Source organism: Copadichromis virginalis, linkage group LG8 (genome assembly GCF_057382275.1).
Source record: "Copadichromis virginalis isolate Kocher_CV1m ecotype Utaka linkage group LG8, C_Virginalis_male_GT1.1, whole genome shotgun sequence".
Classification (NCBI taxonomy): Eukaryota; Metazoa; Chordata; class Actinopteri; order Cichliformes; family Cichlidae; genus Copadichromis; species Copadichromis virginalis.
In genome coordinates, this window is record NC_140625.1 from 19,890,226 (window position 1) to 19,911,891 (window position 21,666).

Below are 21,666 nucleotides of genomic sequence, written 5' to 3' on the forward strand. Positions count from 1 at the left end.
CATTATTGAAGAGGCCAAAGTTTAAAACGACACTGTGAATGTGGTTATTTGGGGCTTGAAAAAAACCCCATCAGATCCTGCGATCCCTCACCACAGCTCTGCCATCAGTCAATGGATACCAAACAAAACTTGTTCTAGCTCATTTGTGCTGCCTGACTGATTGCAAGTCCTTGTGGAGGATTTGTTAAAACTATATGATGGGCATGGTGAGCTGTTTTTCTCGTTTCTTCCTGTTTAGCTTTATTTTTTCTTTGGCATCCATTCTTTATTCTGGCCAGTGATGCTCGTGTTGCTCGAGAGATATACAGCAGTAAATACAGAATATTGTAAATGGTATAATTACTCCTGCATGAGCGTAGCTCCTTGTGTTTTTGTGATGCCAGCCAGTATTCAAAATTGCACTGCTGCAATTTTTCTGTTATGATAATCAGCAATTTTTTTTTTCAAACAAAAGATTTTTTTTTTTTTATCCAATACGGAATTCGATACAAGTGGTAATCTGCTTCCTTTGTAGGCTGTAAAATCTGGTCCATGCCGGCTCAAACCAGCACAATCTCTTGTGGCCAAGCCTTCTGCTGTGACTGAAATCGAAACTATTCCGTATAGTGTTCGTGTGTGAAAAATGTGTGCGCATTTGTTGCTTTGTGTGTGGCGTCTGTGTGTGCTGACAGTGTGTGTGTGTGTGTGTGTGTGTGTGTGTGTGTGTGTGTGCGTGTGTTGCATGCAGAGGAAACAGAAAGGGAAAAAAAATGTGCAATGGTAGCCTACCACATTATTAAAAAAATGAGTGATAGTGCCAATTCAGTCTCTGTCCGCATACAGATAACGAATAAATGCCGAACTCTATTAAATCGTCCTTTAGCCATTATCGCAGGGCCAACACGCCATTTTCAGAACTTATGACGGTTCCCTATTTACTTAGCTATAAATCCTTGCCATGTAACCAACAGATTTGTGACTGGTAATGATCTGCTCAGCCAGGGCTATATGAAATGATCCTGACCTCTTTCAGATCGTCAGGAATTAAATTGACCGACTTGCCCCGGCCCCCACCATCTTTTCCCCTCTCCTATCACCGCCGTCTCGTTAGATAAAAAAAAACCCTGAAGTTGCGAGTACTCCACTCACAGCAAGACCAAGACAAGTATTATCTCCACAAGTTTTTAAATGAAAATGAGGCAAATACGGCACCTGGAAGAAAAAGGATAAATGTACATCATCTATTTACTTTGCTTTTGCCCCCGAGATGAACTCTTTCTTCGGCTTTGTATGGGTGTGTGCGTGTGCGCGCGTTTGTAGGTGTGTGTATGTGACAGTTTTAGATTAGTTTTGAATTTTTAAAGTTGAACAGACATTATCACCATTCATTAAAGAGTTTTTTAAATAAAAAATTTAACATTCTAAGTCCCAGAAGTCTATTCAACAAATACATTTTGTGAATATACAATGAAAGAAGAGTAATAAATCACATATTTTGGCTCATTTTTTAAGGGCATCATGTTTGACCTAAATTCCCCAAGTTAAAAATGTCTTCCTCTTAATTTAAAATTAATAAATAATCTAAATTTTATTTTATATATGTGGATTTGTGATTTTTAATATATATATGATTATGTTATTATTAAATAGGATCGAAAAATAATGGCTGGATTTGTTCATGTATTTAAATGTCACGCTTTGCTACTGTTATTTGTACATGCATGGATTAAAGCCACATATTTTATCTTAACTTGGAAATACAATTATATTAAATAATATAAAAGCAAGAATATTTTTATTAATTAAATTCCAACATCAGCTTTCAAAATCCTATAATGTAAATTTATAGTACTATGCCACAATATTAATCCTAAACTTTTTCTTTATTATTTTCCTCTCAGATTTATACATTTCAGATTTACAAATATTTGTTTTAAATATTTCAGATACATTTTTAATGAAGGGGAAATAAGATTTGAAATGAAATGGGATCTGGATTTTCAGCTTTTCCTTGACAAGATTTTGATAGGACCCATCAGAGTCTCAAATGTGGCATTTCTGACAGCAAATCTCCTTCTAACTTCTGCATAAAATGTCGGAGCCACTTTTGTGTCTCGCTAATTTGCCAAGAATATGCATATCAATTACACATCTAGGCTCGTGATACATATGTTTCTAAGATGCGCGGTTCATGGGTCATCATTGAAATGGTAATAGGGAAATGTTCAAAAAAACGAGGAAAAAAAACCAGACAACTTTATTTAGCTTTGCCTGGGTGTGAATCATCTAAATATACTCGCATAGCGCTGTGAAACTAAATGTGCACATATGTATTCATCTTTCTTCTTTTTAGTATGTGGAAAGCATTTATTTGCGTGTGTGTGTGTGTGTGTGTGTGTGTGTGTGTGTGTGTGTGTGTGTGTGTACGCGTTAAGACACAGTAACCTCTGCAAGAAGACAGCTGACTCTAAAGGCAATATATAATTAGTCAAAAGACATTTTGTCATAGTTGAGAGTGGCTGAGTACAGCTGTGAGCAGTGCTGCTGATGTATTACTGTTTGACTGGAAACAATTTATTTAAAATTAAGTTTAAAGAGTGTGGTATATTTTTAGCAAATTAAAACTGCAATGTCTTCTTAATACAAACCCCCCTCAAAACTGGTGTAAAAAAATCTTTTGTAAATATTGCTGACGTTAAAGGAAAATTGCTTATGTGCTCATGTTGTTTACATCCCCAGATTCAACAGGCTGGACTGATAGCACATAAAAAAAACAAAAAAACAAACCCAAACAATTGTGAATACACTGATAGCTAACAGATAAAACAATTAAAAGGGCCATTAAAAAAAAAAAAGATTTCTGTTTGAAGCTTGACATGATATACTAGATCAAATTATTTAGTGACTAAATAACTTTTATTGAGTACTTTTTCAATTTCTTTCAGTCATCAGTAAGGGAACGCATTGTTCACCACTGGAGTTCACAAAAAGACAAGAGAGTAAGATTTAGCGGCTGTGTGTTCATTTTTGTGTGGGTGTGTATGTCTTTGTGTGTGTCTTGATCATGAGGATCTATTATGATCCTAAGTCCGTACCCGGCTGGAGAACAGCTGTGGGACGGTTGGAGCAGGGAGGCTGGGGTTTTGGATTGAAATCTGTGTTTAAGTGTGTATTTGTGTTTAGGTGCACTGCTTGTGTTTGTGTGCGTTGGTCACAATCTGGCTGTGTCCAGACACCGGTCCCATGCCCCGAGCCCGCTCACTGCTAGCCCAGCTTTGCATTAAACAGTGTTACTTCCGCATGGCTTAGTGACAATGGTGTGGTTTCAGCTCTCGATGGCTGCTACGATGGGGCCCACCTCCCCACCCTGGGGGCCAGTCAGCCACCCACACTGGTCTCATTTGGGCCCCTGATTAACACCTTACCTGGCTCTCCGAAGAACTGGCATCATCCCCCAGGAGCTCGTTGCGCACCTCATCACTGTAGGCAATGCGTGACCTTTTCTGCAGGAGGAGGAAGAGGAGGAGGAAGAAGAAGAAGAAGGACAAAAAGAAGAAGGAAGGAAAAGAGGAGAGCAAAAAGAGAAAACAAGTGGGGAAATATGGCTTAGTACTGTTGTTGATGCAAAAACACAACAGGCATTCCTTAAACACGAGAGCCCCCTAATGGAACTCGGTGACAAACCGAATCAAACATGGAGGGTGTGTATATGTGTGTGTTTGCCCTTACAGCACATGTACCAGCAACAAAGCAGTGTTCGGGGTTTGTGCCTATGCCTCCTTCCAAGGTGATCGACTTTACCTCATGCACTTATGCCACAGCGGTGGTGGCAAAGAGCCCCAACCACACACACATATACACCTTGCCCACTTAAACAAATACAAGTTGAAGGATAAAAAAAAGCCCATCCTGTGTGCAGGGAGAGGCTGAGGAACCAGGGACAGGGTAGAGGGCCAGGGAGATGTATTATGAGGAAGTATCACTTGTCAGCGCTAAATCTTTTCTAGGGGCTGTCACTGCTGTCATCCCAGTGCAGTGGCAGGCTCTGTGATAACACCAATGCTGTGACTCAGACAGGGAATAATTCATCACCCATTGGCGGCCCATCGGATTTGGGGTTGCCTCTCTCCCTCACACACACGCACACACACAAACTCTCTCTCACGCTCTCTCTGTCTCCAGATAGGCTAGAATAAGAGGGAATCCATGTCCCCCCCACCCAAGAAAAAAAACACCCAAAAAGACACACTCAGACACACACATTTCATACACACTTCAGAGTGTGCCACCTCCGATTGTGGAAGAGTGGGCTGCCGTTGTACTGCTTGTTTACAGACACCCGACCCATGGAAAAACAGCCTCTTGGCATGCCCTCTAAACTAAATACACACCAGCAGCAGACACAGAAAGTGTTTACTAAGCCTCCTTCGCTTTCTGTCACCGCCTTGACAGGGTTTCTAGGTGGGCTGCAGGAGGTGGGCAAAATCAAAGACAAACACCAGCAGAGGAATGAAAATATCACTTTTCCTCAGCACAAATTCTTTCAATTTTTCTATATTTATATTGTAATTGACTAAGTAAATAAAACAAAAGTCGGGGAATAAGCAAAGGAACACCAATTACCTGGTGGGGACATTTTTTCCCCCCTCAAAGGCACTATCCTTTCCTCCTCTCTTTCTTAACAGTAAAAGTTTAAAGAAGCTATAGCACTAAGCACTTTAATGGTGCCTACCATGACAAAAAGCACAAACCAAACTTGAAAATGCCAATTCGAACGTCAGGAGTGATGACATCAAGCTGCTTGATTGAAATAGCTTTGGAACCAATCAAAACTGAGCCGGTTGATTTTATTTATTTGTCTCTCCTCATAATCTGGAGCACTGAGTGGAAACTCCTCGCTGATGTGATTTGTTATTATCGTGATGGTGAGGGCCACAGTTCTCTGGAGTAATTACTGACTAGATAGACAATCCAGACCACAAAACCCATAAAGAGCGCACCCAAACAATAGCCAACCACGGGGACCTAACCTAACCACTAAATGCCTACTGAAGAAAAAGACTGGCAGCACAGTCTGAAATAACACAGACACACACCGGTATAAAGGAGCACTCTGTCAAAAGATGCTGTTAAAGTTGGTTTTTGAGTATTATTTAACTTTTACCTTAATTGCTCTAATGCTGAATGAACTGGAACAGCCAGTTCAAGATAAACTGGCGAAACATGCGCTATTTAAATGGTCATGAGAGCATAAGCATAATTAATGAGATCGTTTCTGATTTATTTTCTGTCATCTGAAGCTTGTCATCCTTTATTTAAATGCCTAATGCATATGTTTATGTATTTGAAACATAATTTAAACCATATTTTGTCACCTTTAAAAAAAAAGAAAAAAGAAAACCCATCCATTCCAGCATTGTAAAGCATTGTAAACCTTCTACACCAGGGTAACTGAATGGTCACTGTGCTGCAGTTAGTGCAAGTGTAAGCACAAGAAAAAGGAATTCCAGATTTGTTAAAATCAGAAAGACAATAAAGACAATATAACGACAGCATGTACACTTGTACACCAGGCACACGCGCACTTTTTTTTTTTGCCAGGAAAAACACCCACATATTCCATTTAAGTCGAGTTTCATCTTAAAGAGCTTCAGTGCAACTTAGGGGGAAAGACGACTTCACCAGTAATTGAGACGAGGAAGCCTGGGAGAAGCATTGATTTGAATGTTGAGGCTTACGTCGCCTTCAAACCATATGCAGGGCTTTTTTGGTATTTCTAAATAGCTGTTTGTTACGGATGAATGTATGAAGGGTTTCTGCAATGAGAACAGAGTAGATAACAAAGAAAGTATAAAGAATGGAAAATGTCATTGAAATGAAAGTGTTGCCGCTATTTTCCCTGTACCTACAGTACACACTCCAGCTTTTGGATTCCCCCTCTGGAAAACAACAGATTCCTAAGTGACTACTGCCTTCCCATTTGATGTAAAATATAAGCAGGTGCAATACTGACTGCTTAATACAGTAACAGATTTTGATTATGAGTTTGGGTGTTTAGTGACAACAGGCACAGTCTCGAGGTCAGAAAGGAAATATCTGGTCTATTGTAAAAACCTTATTTTCCATTAATAATAATAATAATTAAAAAAAAGCTCTAAAACTAACTCAATCTATTTACAGTACGTGGAGACAGAGCTCCGCATCTTAAGACAAAACCAACTAATCAGGCTTTGTAATCTAAAAAAGAATACGTGCTTTCAGAAGATACCTTATTGCTCAGAAAAGGGGGGGGGGAAAGAGCTTTTTTTAAATCCTTTTGAAAGGTCTGTCTTTTGTCACTTTTTTTTTTATCTTGGGTGAGAATTTGCTTCTATTCCCGGAAGCACACAAGAAAAGTACAAAAGGTACATCTTAACTTTATGCAAAGTGGCCTGCCTTTAAAAACTCCACGCATCCCGTCAAATGAGGCGATGGAGGTGCTGGTGTCCTGTCAAAAACACACGTTTTACCTCTGTTGACATGGATAGCAGAAAAAAAAAAAAAAAAGTATTCTTCTTTACTCATCAAAACATAATTACATATGCACGCATAACAATTCATATCAGATATGCTAATCAGTTCAGCATAATCCTCTGAGCAGCAAATGATATTAATTCAATTATAACCAATACATGGATATCTTATTTGTGTACAATTCCTTTATAGTCTATGAGCATGCAATGGTATACTTTTGTTAAATAAACATGACGACTCTTAATTCCTTCATAAACCACTCACAGAAAAACACGTTATTAATTGTAAAAAAAATAATAAAACAATAAAATAATAATAATAATAATAATAATAATAATAATAATAATAATAATGATGATAATAATAATATGACCTTTCAAAATAAATTCAAATCAGTCTCCAATTAAGGTCTCTGTAATATTAAACAAAACTTTCTCAGAAAAATTCAAATGAAACAAACTGAGATCCATATACACATTTCAATGCCCTCCAACTCTCCTCCTTGCTTTTTGCCTGGTGCAACGAGTGACACAAGGACAAGTCGAATAATTGTGGCGCCTAGAAAGCAGAAAAAAAAAATGTAAACAGTTCATTAGATGGGAAATAAAAGGCGTAAAAATACCCAGGGGCAGAGTGTAATGAGGGGCCCTGAAGTTCCTCTGCAGACGCTTTTTCCCTCTACTTTCCCAAGCTTTTCCTTTTCACCCTGCACACACGGCTGGTGGCATAGCATGAAGAGTAATTAACCACATTCAATTTATAGTACTAGGCTCCATTACAAGGTTTTTCACCAGCAGGTGAGCAACTGGGCAAGTTAGACTTAATAACTCTCATGTCTAACGCCATGTGATTGCCTCAAACTGACATCCAGTCCTTTCATTTTCCTCTCCCGGTTGCTCTAGGGATGCACAAAATGTGAAAATCCAAATAAAATTAAGGTGAGTATAAAATGATCTAAAATGAACATCCTGTAAAAATAAATAAATAAGTAAAAAAATATTTCTAAAGTCAGCACAGAAGTGACAATGAAGTGGAGCAGTAAAATGTGTGTTCACAAAAATGTGTGCTAAACTCAAAGGTTATCTATTTCACTTCCTCTCCTCCCCTGCTGTGATATTTTCCCAGGTGATGTGTGGACCAGCGCCAGCAGGCCCCACTCTGGTTCCCCCCACAAGTGGGGGCAGAGGTGGGCTGATGCGGCATGGCGTTAAAAGGAAGCTGAGACCTTTAAGCAGGCACAAGTATCACAACAGCATCTTAAATAATGCATCTCTGCTTGGCAGGGGTTTAACACGCGCGCACGCGCGCGCGCACACACACACAGACATGCACAGCAAAGCACAAAGCGAAACACACACACACAAATTGTTGTCTAGCATCTTCTACTCTCCTTTAACACAAACAAACTGGGAGAGGTTGTTCAATTAAGTGCTCCTTTTTAATACATCTGATATATTATCAGACAAAGAGAAGCAGCTACAGTTGGGACTGTCGCAGGAGGGTGTCATTTGCGCCTTTGTTTTATTGCGGTCTTTGGTGCCATCAAATCCTTTACTTCTGTCTGTTGTGCGCTTGTGTGAGTGCAGAAGGATACATGGGGGTTACTGTATGTAAGATGGAGGCTTCTGTGAGCTTTTGCATCCCCGGTAAACCTCCTTTAGAGAACGTACGCGTGCAACATATGTGAACGGTAGCCCGGTGTGTGTTCTCTCCCCTGATAGAAGTGCAGCAGTGGTAGAGAAGCCGGAGCCTTAGATAACAGCATGGGGCCTCTCATTAGCTCACAGGTTGGTGCTTTGGTGGCTTCGACGCACACTGCATTGTGTTCCACCTCGATGAAATACCTCAAGGAGTCTCAGAGAAACAATTGTCAAAAAAAACACAAATAGAGGTGAATGATCAACAACGGCAAGGCAATAAATGAGCCAGCGACATATCTGAGCAGGTGTGAGGTGAGGAGACTTATTTTAGGCAGACAGAGTGGATCAGCTTTAAAAAGATCATGTCCCTTAATAAAAACCTGACACTGTCTGACACAACTGTGATAAAACTTCTCTTTATTAGTTTGCTTTTTTTAAAATCTATCAATCAATTAGCCCACAAGCAACCAAGGTTTTATCATTTGCCAGTAGTGGTTTACACCACTCTGATACCATGCTATTTCATTCTTGCACCTGTGTGAATGGAAGGGGGGTTCCCTGTCAAAGTCATTTCTATTGCTAAGTACTGCTGAGATCAGTCAATAAGCCTAACGACTGTAACCACAAAGTGATAGGCCAGGAGACAGCAAGAGAAGGCGGTGGAAGGAGGGGTGTTGAAAGTGAACTCCAAACAAAAGAGCAAATTCAAGAAGGGCTTTGATTGAAGAAACGCCATATAGCTTTTGAAGGCCGAGGGATCATCTCTCAGTGGTTATTTCTTTAAGGCACGCGGGCCCGATTAAACCCAATATTAAAATATGAAGGTGCTTCTAATGAAAAATCAAAGGCCCCATTTCCCCTCCCACACTACCAGTCTTTCCGTGTCTCTTTCACTCCTTCGCTCTTGTTCCATTAGTTTCTTCCTTCCATAGCCCGTGGTTGTGTAGGAGGGGACAGAAAGAAAGATGGAAAGAAAGTATGAAAAGACAAAAAAGAAGACAGCAAAGAAAATGAGGAAAGAGGGAGGGTTATAGAGATGAGGGACCTAGGTGCTGGTGGTGCAAAACAGAGACAGACAGCATTGGTTGGAGGAGTAAATCAATAGAGCAGAGCCGTCGGGGAGGCGGGCAGCCAGGGCAAGGATAGAGGAGAGGAGAGGGGAACCAGCGCAGGGGCCCGGGCTCCGATCACAACGCTGGCTTCTGGCGTGCAGTGGGGAATAAAGAGAGCCTCCCCAGGTCAGCACCAGAGAAAAAGGTGAGATTAGAGGAAAGTGGAGGAGGTATTTTCACAGAGTGAAGGTGGGAGGGGTTGGAGAGGTGAGTGCTGGAGGATGACGAGGAGGGAGAGTCTATCTATCTATGTGTGTGTGCGTGTGTTTTGTTTCGGGGGGGTGGGGGGGTGGAAATGTGCATACAGGATACCTGGCAAGCCAGGGACCAACCGGCCCATTAGCCTGTGGGCACCTACATATGGTTCACTGAACCCTCTGCTGAGAAGAGCTCCTCTCCTATCAGTCTTCCCATCTTTTTTAAAGATACCTTCACTTTTAACCCTTTCTCTGCTTTGGAAAGAGGCTCACTCCTGACCTCGATTTATGATTCATTTTTGTTTGATGTCTATTCTTGGAGTGTTATCTAAAATTGAAAAATGTAATAAAATAAAAAAAAAAGAGGAAAAAAAAAAACCTAGACACAAAGGGAGAGAAGTTGGGCCTGGTGAGCATGTGCGCGTCCCTCGGTGGACACGTACACAGAAGACTATCTCCTTCAGTGCTTTGCCTTTTCTTGTAATGTGACCATTGTTGGCATTGAATAGCTGGATCATTAGCATAAGAATACAGCAGCACACATAGAGACTTAGCCAGATCATTATCTCTATATATTTATGTATACTTTGTTATTTCACTAGCCAGAACACATTCAAATGCTGATGAGGCCAGTAAGGCCCCCTTCCAAAGCCCTTCCAACATGTGCCCTCCTGAACTTCCCAATACACTTACGAGTTTCCTGGGAGTGTGCAGGTTCTGTGCTGGAATTCACAACAACGGTGCAGAAAATTTTTAAAAAGCAGTCAACTGATTGGTACAGACAAGACTTTCTTGCACCTCGTAAGCCAATTTAAAGGAAATTGTCTTATATTCAACATTAACACAAAGAAAAATGATGCTTTATTTATTTTTTAAACAAAAAAGTGCTAGAATATCCACAAAATAACATTAATTTAATGAGCTATTTGATTGTTTGCAAATGTCTTTTGTGAAATGAATAATTTCAGAATAAAAATACCAAGACAAAAACATACAAAAAAAGAAGAAAAAAAAAAAGCTTAACGGAGAACAAACAAGTGCTCTATGGTGATGAGGGGAACAAAACTAAAGAGTTTAGTCTCACTGCAGGAGTAAGCTGATGCTCTAATGCTGGCCAACCTCTGGGATAATTGAAAAAAAAAAAAAAACCTTAATTCATCTTCCACAATGTAATTCTGATCAAGGCCACAGCCAGATTCCACTGCAGGCTTCAAAAACACCCGAGAAAAGGCAAAATTGTTGGTCGCTGAGAGCAAAAACGGTTTCCCTTTCTTTCTGGCACACTCCCTCATTAGAAACACTTAGGATGAGAGGAAGAAACCAAGTTAATTGTGTGTGTGCATGTGTGTGCATGTTTCTGTGAAGGGGCTGTGAGCAAGGGTTAAAACATGTGTAAACGTAGAAGTTTTACTCTAAAGAAACACCACTAAAGATGAAATATACAGAGTTTTCCCTCCATTTTTATTATTATTATTAACCTTTATTTAACCAGGAAAAGTCCCATTGAGATTAAAAACCTCTTTTGCAAGGGAGTCCATTTACTCCTTTCCCCAGCCTTGGCGTCTCTGAGCCTTACTTATTAAAAGCAAATGCCACTGCCTAAAATACAGAGGAAAAACACAGACCCAATGATTCATAATATATTTCATAAATACTTCATGAATCCCTTCACCATACTTAAGCCAGTCTGGCAAAAAAAGAAAACATTGTCACCTATTCTAGTACCCGCTTGTCAGCACATCACTGGGGAGTGGGTGTCACATGTCACTTCTGGTTTACACTACTGCGTGGGACAGGCTCGGTGCACGAGAACTGGGGGTAGGACAGAAAGAAGAACAGAAAGGAAAAGAAAAGTGAAGGGGAGGTGGAGGAGGAGCGTGGGGGTGCTATCATATCATCACCCCATGTCTTTATATTTTCCCCCTATTATCTTTGGCCCCCACTCACTCCAGTCACTCAATCACACAAGCCCTGAGGACAGTGAGGGGACCTGGGAGGGCCTTCGCTTCTTGGCAGACTCAGCCAGACAAGCGTCTGAAAGCTATACTGATCGCTGTCAGTGAGTGTGAAAGTACGGTGACTTTGGAGGGGCCAGGAGAGATAAGCGAGAAAGGAAACGATCGCGTGGAAGGATAACGGCCGAATTTGCACACTGCCAAACAAATCCTGTGCTCCAGGCATAATGCAGATACCCCATCCATACAGAAGAGAGTTCACATGAAGAGGCACAGAAGAAGCAGGGGATGATGTGTTTACAAATTACGGCCTATCTGTGTGATATTTGAGAGTCAAACCCTACGACAAATCATTTTGTTAAAGAGCACACACCTCGTTAGCAAGTAAATTTTGCTGTTGTGCCAATTTTATCCTAAACATCAGGCTTACTGGAAATTACACAGCATAATTTCAGTCTGGTTTCTTTGAGCAATGCTAAAGAAATTACTCATATAACTTAAAAATCAACTTTACATTCACAACCACCGAGAACACCCTATTAATTAATTAATCCTGAACTGGTGTCAACGCCTATATTTTGCCCAAAAGGACATTTCTAAGTTGAGACGCAGACCCATCAACATTCAACGATACTTAACCGGCTGTTAAATTACATTTATCAATTATCCCCTTCTTTTAATGCTTCCTACACAATTTACACATGTAAAACATACATGTTTTTTAAATAAAAAAACAAACAAAAACTAAGCAGAATTAGCAAAGTATTGCCAAAGTATTGTCTCCCGTTTTTCAATAAAAACCGAACACGGCACTTTTGGACAGCACAACTTTTTGTCCTTCTTGTGACACTGTCCTTCAACCCAGATTTGACCTACCATTGCCATTACGCCATCAAACATGTAAAAAAGTAAATAAATAAATAAAATGGTTTCAACATGAGTGACAAAAGGCTAATCCACAAATGAATCCCATCTTGGTGTCCATAAAGGGGACATGGTAAAGCCTGCAATACCACAAATCCGCAAAGGGCTTGTGCAAGACGTACTGCTCGCAACGATTTCCGAATGAAAGCCAGAATTCATAAGTAGAAGAAGAAGATCTATTTGCTTACATCCTAAATCTGCACTCAGCGCAGAGGAAATATAGGGAGAGAGGGAAAAAATCCCTGTCAATTCAGGGAACTCTTTTATGACTGGTGATGAGTGATTAGACTTTGGTGTTGTTGATGGGTTGTTAAGCAACAAACCATGAAAAGAGTCAATCTGCATTTACTCCTCTGTGTTTAATATGAACAAGTAAGCCAAGGCAACCTAATGCGATTTATAGTGTCTAACATCCAACTAATGTTGGTCTGTCATGTTGTTGCTTGCAGAAGTCACTTTAATGAGGACAAGGGGCAAAAAAAAAAAGAAGCCTTCAAGCGGGATTACAACAATGCTAATATATAATCGCTAGTTGTATGTTTAGCTTGGAATGTACAGTCGCCCAAAAAAAATCTCACTTCAAAACTTAAATCTCAACATAATTACGATCAAGTTGTGCAAAAAAACTGCATTTAAGATGCCAGAGCTCTTTAAAACAAATAACTTTTTCATTAAATGACTTTGCAAACTCTTCATTCTTTGCTAAGGTTAGTAACTGTGCCAAAAGTAATGAGTTTATGACCACTCTTGTTAAAGCTGGATAGTCTCTACAATCTTCAAGTGTCCATGATCATTTATTTAGTTTTTTAAGATAATGAAAAACATGAAAATGATCCTCATATTCAAGTGTTTGACTCCGTTCCATCACTCAAAATTCACATTTCAAACACTGAACTCCAACTTAGTGCAGAAGCCAATCACACAAAGACAAAACCCTGAAAATTAAAATATAAATCCAGAAATATGTTAATTCATTGCCACTGATGAATAGTTTGTGGTTGACCATCAGATTAAGAGGACACAAAAAGTTTTAAGTTTAGGGCCAGAAAAAAAAAGTCTCATGGAAAACTTCAGATAACACTCTCAAACATGTTTTTGAGCCGCGTGTAGGAATGTCAGTAGTCATTCATTAGTAACTCAGTCTTGATCGAATTTGAGCATTAAATTATCTGTTATATCTGTGCATCCACACTTTAATTAAATCATTTCTACATCAAAAAAAGCTTAAAAGGTGCTGTACTCCAATTCATTAAAACCATTTTCAGTCATTGCCTCAACTGAAAACTACATGTCAAGTCTCAAGATATCATTATAAGGTCAGTGAAACCACTTATGAAATTGATATATGGAGTGAAAATATTCAATACCATTAGCTTTTTCATTCTATTCACCTCAGTGCACCTAGCAGATAAACTGTTGAATTTCTCAAGGCTGACCAACTCTTTTCCAAATGCATTAATTATCTCCCTTGGCAGACACTGGGAGGCATTCCACCGAAAATACTTTTATTAAAGAAAAAGGCAATCCACACATCCTATTTGACCATGACTGAAGCTCCAAACAATACCCCAACAGATAACTGGAAATTAGTAAGGGATAGTTGAGTTCCTGTGACAGTTGGCCTCATGATTTAACATCAGGGTCCATGTCGGAATAAATGAAGCTGGGAATGAAAAGACAAATCATCACCTCAATCTTACTGAATGGGCTCCTTCTGAATTTAAGTACTGCACTTCAGACAAATTAAATTTTGACTGTATCGCATTTTTTCAAATCTTGCAATAACTAATAATTTGTACTATGCCTACATATTTTCCGACCTCATAAGACCGGGTGACGATATGCGTTTCAAAAGAAATACTGGCATGTAGATAACATGTTAGTGGGTCCTTGATGGAACATTGTGTGGCGTATTATGACAAACCAAAAATAGTTTTCTATTCAAAATTCAATAAGATGAAACAAAACGCATAACACAATGGATCTCGTGCCATCAACAAAACTGCCTTGACCATTATAGGACCTCCTTTTTAATAAATGACAAAAAGATGTAAGGTCTCAACAACAAAACTTGTCAAAGCTTGAGATTTAAAGACTATTAATTAACCTTTTAACAAACAAACATTTAGACCAGTAGTGTTTATTTGGATATAATAAAAAAGAAACGATCTAAAGAGGTGAAACATATTCGGAGAACTAGTTGAGAGAAGAAATGAGAATATTGTTGTGAGTTAAAGCATGAAATGTTTAAAAAAGGCATTTCACTTTCCCAAGGACTTGGCATTTAATTTATATTCTGTTTTGTTTGCTTAAGTATTTTTCAAAGCATAATTAAGCAAAGAAAAAGAAAAGAAAATGCATAAACTTATAAGCTTATAAGCAAGAACTCAGATAGGTTTTCACCACAGGGACACCATTTTCAATCTTGCATATTAAACATAAAGCAGAGGTTAGGCATAGCAATGGTAAGAAGAATTTATCAGAGCAAGTCCAACCACATATCAGCAGGGCAAAGTAATTGGTGAATGTGCCCAATATCTTCCTGATGTTGAAGCTTACTCAAAGAAAATTCTTAGATCAACACCGCCATCTGCTGCCAGCAGGAGGTGTGCTGATAGTCCAAGTAAGCCATGCAGTGAATAATCTCTCAAAAGGGTTCAGGATTTAAAATGGGAAAAAAAATATGAAGACACTTGTCTAAACTTCATAGCTACTGCAAAGTAATGACCAAGAGTTGTGATTTTTTTTTCTTAAAGAGATCAATACTCCTCATGAAATTTTATATTAAATAATTGAGGCAAAGCTATTCCAGTGAATTTATACCAATTACATAATGATAACAATGATATTAGGGCTGCAAGCTAATGTATGACAAATGTATCTTTAAATCCTCCAGCCAATGTTGCTTTACGATGCCTCATTATACACAAGTCACACGAATCACACATTTCATGGCGTCCAGTTTCACTCACACACTTAAAGTTGTGTTTTGCGTGACGCAATCAATGCCTGCGAGTCCTCATCTTGCCCACTGGGACAGACCTAACCTGGCACTTTGAAAACAGTGGCTCTGTTTGCCCAATAGATTTCATTAAATTAAACTTAGGTTAGGCTCTCTTTCCCTGATCAAAGCCACTGCTAAGAGCCATGCCATTCTTCTCCCTCTGATTTGAGCAAGCTGACCCCATCAAATAGGATTTTCATTTCCCTTTTATTTATTGTACACTTTGGCTTACTTTTTATTTTGCTTAAGCTGCTGTCTGCTTTGGCTACTACAATGTCTGTTTTGTCGTGGCTCAGCACCTGTGAGATCCCCATGGCCCCCGGTTTTATCACAATGAAGCTGTCACCCAACAAGCCAACAAAGCTACACCTCATATATATATATATAAAACACCCAGCACGCCCCTGCGGGCGGTTTATCCTTCAAGCTCGGGTCCTCTACCAGAGACCTGGGAGCTTGAGGGTCCTGCGCAGTATCTTAGCTGTTCCCAGGACTGCGCTCTTCTGGACAGAGATCTCCGATGTTTTTCCCGGGATCTGCTGGAGCCACTCGCCTAGCTTGGGAGTCACCGCACCTAGTGCTCCGATTACCACGGGGACCACCGTTACCTTCACCCTCCACATCCTCTCGAGCTCTTCTCTGAGCCCTTGGTATTTCTCCAGCTTCTCGTGTTCCTTCTTCCTGATATTGCTGTCATACATATATATATATATATATATATATATATATATATATATATATATATATATATATATATATATATATATATATATATATATATATACATACACATACACATATACACACACACACCCCTTTTGGGGTGGTTGTTTGATAAGTTTTCTTTCTGGATGAAATGGCTGGGTTTCTGAGGTCAACTCCAGCCCTCTGTCTGAAAAGGAGAAGGAATGAGGTCTCAAGCTGGCACACCAGTGGTAGAATTACTTCAAACCACGGGTGAATGAGAGGATGAGAGAGCAGGTTAAGGGGGGAGACACCCGTGGGAGGCCAGTAGGGGGTAGGTTATGGGGGAGATTTGGTAGTGAGGGAGTGGAAAGGCCTTGATATCCACAGAAAGCACAACAAAGCCGGAGCTTTTTACATTAAAAAGAAAGGAGATTGCCCTTTTTTCCACTCGATGCCTTTTCGAGCCGAGTGTCATGTCCTCCCTAGGCCGGCAGGAAGTGAGAAGCTGAGCTCAGCTATAGCATTTGGCACATCTGAGACACATCTGAGGGGGCTGAAGTTCTTGCCTTCTGAACACTTGCATCAGATTTACGGGAGACGAGATATACTAGATGTAACTCTGTGAGGTGGGTGATCCTGGTTTAAATGTGCGCTGATTTCACCGCGCCACACGCAGAGGTGTAAAAAAGAGAAATTACAGTCAAACAGGGAGACTCACAGTTAGAAGCCAGTCACTGCTTTTTTATTTTCCGGACACCCGGATTATCCTACGGCTACCTTCTGCTTTTTATTTCAGTACAAGCAATTACAGACACGACTTAAGTATGCAGCGATGTGCAAAAAAGAATTTAGACATCATCATACTCTCTAAGGACTGTGCACACCGGATTTTTGCATTATAATGTGCATGGAGGAATGCCATGTTTTGCCAGGGTGAAGAAACAATTTTCGTCGCCAGCACATGCTCGTAAGACAGGGAAAAAAGGCTAGAAACGAAAATTAGCACCAATATCGGCCACAGCAGGTGTTAACTGCTTGATGATTAAGCATGGTAAGAGTGGGGAGAAGAAAAGTTAAAGATTAATCGTCAGCCAATTAAATGCCTATGGCGAGAAAAGCAAGCTGTTTTGGCACAGAGATCTCTTCTATGATCTCAGTTAGCACATCTCAGTGGCATGTTCACAGATCACTAGCACATATTATTTGAATCTAAATGCGGTGTTTGTGCATGTTTACTTGTTTGGAGCGGTGAGGTGGGGGAATATAAAAAGTATTTTGTGGTTAATGATGATTAGATACCAAACAAACATTTAAGAAAAATAATGAGTGTTGGTGAAAAGCATGGACTGTAGTAGTCATCTGAGGTATAGATGGGCAGTATATCATAAATAAATATGTAGTTTTTCATATGTGCATAAGTCTATTTTGAGTTTCCCAACTGCTACTTTTATTTTGACATTTTGTATCAAATCAAAATTACTCAACACTTGGAATTCTGATTATATTGGCTATGCATTGTGCATTTTTGTGATGATCATTGCACTGCTTCCCGTTACTTCCTGAAAACCTTCCCATTAAACTTGAGCTATCCAAATATCCTCCAATAAATCCTCTACAAGCGAAGAAAAAGTTCAGATTTGTGTGGAAAAGTACACACTTTATTCATTTCAAGGTTTGGAGAAAAGTTTGTTCGTTATTTTGGCCAACCTCTAAACTTAACACATTAAGGAGAAGCCTTTGCTGAATTTCCTCAACAGGACTTCAACAATTCAGTATATATTTTTCCAACTCATTCTGAGGCTGTGGATTTAAATCACATAAAACTTGATTCGTGGAGGGACACGTGCTCTCAAGCTCAAGGTCAACGGCTCTTACACTACGGGTTTATTATCATGTTATGAGCACCAGCAAAACAAAACTGACAACAGAAAACAACAACAACCACAGAAAAAAAGATATAGTTAAAGATACGTTACCACTACGATTTTTCTTAACATTATAATGCCAACAATCAATTTAAAATGCTTTCACAAGGATCAATTTAAAGATATAATAATTAAAATAAGAGGTTAAAAACGTTTTGGATTCAATTGCACTGGATAATTGCGTATTTCTGAGTATTATTGATTACGTGAAGTACCTTGGGCAATATTGGTAGCTCAAAATGTAGACTAAAAGCAAGTGACCCAAAAGACCAGACTGTTCATTAAGCTTTGATAAATCAAGCCAAGACATACAGTGATTTATGAATTACTAAACAAGGCCAGATTCTGCAGCAACAACACAAACACACACAACCCATTCTCGATAGGCATTGCTTGAAAGTTCAGATATGAACTCCGAATTAACCTCTGTGGATGCACCGCTGAGCTTCAGTGCAAGTCTGTTTGTGAGTGCAGGAATTACTGCGAGAGTGAGAGTTACACGCAAACAGTCCGCAGTTTTTGGTGTTTTTCTAACAGTAAAGATAAATAAATAATGATGCAAATTTCATGAGAAAAGAAGTGTTTTTCGAGGATTAATGTTTAATTATTTGGTTAATTTACAGCTATTGCAGAGCGATGGAAGTATGTGAAGCCTTGAAATGTCATGAAAGGGATTTATGCACGTGCCACAAATTCTGCTGATTACTTACAAAAACGATGTGTCTGAACAAAGGCGGTGATGGAACAAAGTGTTACTACATCCTCTGAAGAATTATTAGCAGAATATGGTCATGCACAAAACGGTACTGTATTTCGCTATTGGACATGTGACAAAAAAACTAAACAAAACAAAAAAAACGAAGGCAGATCGATTGGTCAGGGGTTCATCTTTTTGGTAAGATAATGACACAAAACACTGGAACAACAGAACTGCACGCACGGTGGCCTTGAAAAGATGGAAAACCATCACAGTCTCTGGACTTCATCCAGCTCGTCTGAGTGGAAGAAAAGTAACCCACAAATTCAACACGTGTGTGTCAGCAGTGACTGGTTCCAAACCAATTTTCCAAATGATATTTCTTTGAATATGCATTTATTTTATAATTTAATTTCTGAGTTTAAAAAAGCTGGGGTGTTTGTCTTATGATGAGTAGTTTATAGACGCTTATTTATTATGGAGCATCATTTACACTCTCAGTAAGAACATTACAACTATTACAACTGTTGCGTTTGCATGAGAATTAAAAAAAAACATTTCATGACATATTGAAATACTTACAAAGTCTTTCTCAAGCTTTTCCATCTCCTGTTTATAGCTCTTCAGCCTGCTGTTGTACATGGCTCTGCTTTGGATGGGGATCTCTCGCACCTCCAGGTCCATCTGCTCCAGCTAAAACCCACAATTCATCCAATTCATTTAAAGTCAAACATTCCTAACAGAAATTTTAAGAGTCATTTCAAAATCGAAAGAAATACTTGGAATATAAAACACTGCCAGAGTGACAGATTTAGAGCTCATTATAATACAGATTTACATTAAAATATTAAAAAGTACAAAATAGACTGTATATGCACATTTTTACATTTAAAAGTTTAGTTTTTTTTATGATCATATTTCCTGCACAAGCTTTCTGAAAAAAATTTTAAGGGCAAGTTTTACAGTTGTGTGCTCCCTTTGAACACTTTTGAACAGATTCAACTTCAGCAGCATTAACTTTAATATCCTCCAGTGCCGATTGTAAAATCAAACGCCTTCTGCTGGTGTCACTCAGTTGTGATAAAAGTTACAACAGAGGAAGTATGTTCTGTAAGTACACAATCAAATACGAGGGCTTCTTCATTGCCATGACACGCATGGGCCCAACAATGTCTGAGTGAATGAAGCAAAAGTACATCTGATGCATGGGTAGACAGGTCTCTCTGTGGCAGATTTGGAGGAAACTCATCACTATGGCATAACAAGACAACCGCAACAACAATTTGTTTCTGTCAGGTGACTTTGCTCATGTTTAAACAGCAACATGAAGACACCCACCCAAGATAATGGCTTGAAATGTGTCATAGGGGTGTCACTTAAAAGCAGATTATGGGAAAGTAATCATATGAGGAGGAAGCCTCCTTTCCGCCATGTGAAGTATGTGTGCATGTGTGTTATGTCTACATGTCATGTCACCACCAGGATAATACAGGTGCTGTTGTCTGGTGCCAGTGAAAATTGTCCCCTCCCTCTTTCCACAAATTCATTATTTAGGAAATGGGAAGAGGAGAAAATTACTGATCAAAGACATACCAACTCTCTGACTTCTTCAAGCTGTTTGTCGACATTTAGAACCAGCTGTGTCTTCTCCTCTGAAAGAGAAAAAAAACCCAGCAACATATTGATCAGCCGACGGAGGAACAGCGCTTCATGACAACAGCCTAACTCCCCCGCAACGGGGGAAGAGAGGGGGAGAGAGAAAGAAAGAGACTGGGAGAAAACAACACACGAGGACACATTTGAAGATATATTTACACATTCTCTCCACACGACGAGCCAACATTTGATGTCTCTTAGTTATTGGCGTCTATGAGGCCTTTGTTGGTTTCTGTTGAGGAGCAGCGAGACACCTCATGCCAACTCAAAGGGAAGGGAGGTGTCAGCTTTGCTCACTTGCCAGAAGTATGAGTCCCACTCAGAATGACTAACGCACTGTTCTACACCTCACCCCATGGCTGCTCTACCACATTACCCATTGAAACTCATTAGGACTTAAGAGTTCCAGAGCAGCGTGCAAACTACAGCGCTTCCAACAGTTATTTAAGGCAACGGCATTATCACTTTCCCTACATCTACATGAACTAGTCTTTGTCCTGAAATTAGATCCTGGCCAAAGATTTTGTTAGTTCATGGTATGCGGTATGGTGTTTACTAATCAAGCATATTTATGTTAACTTAAAACAAGAAAAAAAAAAAGAAAAGACCATTGCCCAAGGCTTTGACATAAAGTATAAGCAACTTACACATATAGTTTAATAATAATAAAGAAAACAAAAAAATGAAGTTAGGAAATTCTCTTATGCATAAATACCATTAATAACATAAAAAATATAAAAGAGTGTAAAGAAAATAACATTTAATGTCATCTTAACATGCAGCCTTTACTTTAGAAACTTTGGTTTAAGAGATTTATGTGCATGTTACTTTATCACACATCCACCATATGTCATTGTTGCACACCCCTGTGGTAACAGCACTCCCCAGCACCAGCAGCCTCCCTTAAGTGGAACAATGCACCCACCACACAACAGTTCGAGGAAAAAGACAAAGCGATCAATGTAATGCAAAAGTGAAGCCAAACTAATGTTAGAACCATCCCAGACTTGAGGTGTTGTGGAAATCTTTTGCTAACCATGGTGTGAGATATATCATACTAAATTTTAAATAGTTTAGAGTACATTTGTAACACAAAGTTGTGTTAATGTTATCAGTGCATCAGCATATCACAACAGTCAGTCAAAGTGCTGATCTTGTAGTATATTTGGTTTAACAGTTTAAGAGGACACCTGTGGACCTGATATACTGACAATAAAAATTCTGTTAATTATTACTTTTTTTTTTAACTCCCAGAAAACAAAAAGTGACATAATTATAAATTCACAGATAAAATGTATCATTACAAAAAGTGCAGCATCTTAAACACCAGCTCCGTATTGAGTACAGATGGTAAATGTTAAGAGGTGATGCCTACAA

At 39.3% G+C, this 21,666-nt stretch overlaps 1 protein-coding gene across 3 annotated transcripts in view; it reads right to left on the bottom strand.

Moving 5' to 3' along the window:
* The window catches only part of vti1a (vesicle transport through interaction with t-SNAREs 1A), a 115,800-nt gene that overhangs the window by 88,327 nt on the left and 5,807 nt on the right, over positions 1-21,666 (bottom strand). For all 3 annotated transcript variants that reach the window (XM_085466408.1, XM_085466409.1, XM_085466410.1), the window contains exons 2-4: positions 20,227-20,285; positions 19,216-19,326; positions 3,405-3,482 (exon numbers count right to left, since the gene is read on the bottom strand). In XM_085466408.1, the coding sequence (XP_085322534.1) occupies positions 3,405-3,482; positions 19,216-19,326; positions 20,227-20,285 (248 nt within the window). The remainder of the gene's footprint in view (positions 1-3,404; positions 3,483-19,215; positions 19,327-20,226; positions 20,286-21,666) is intronic.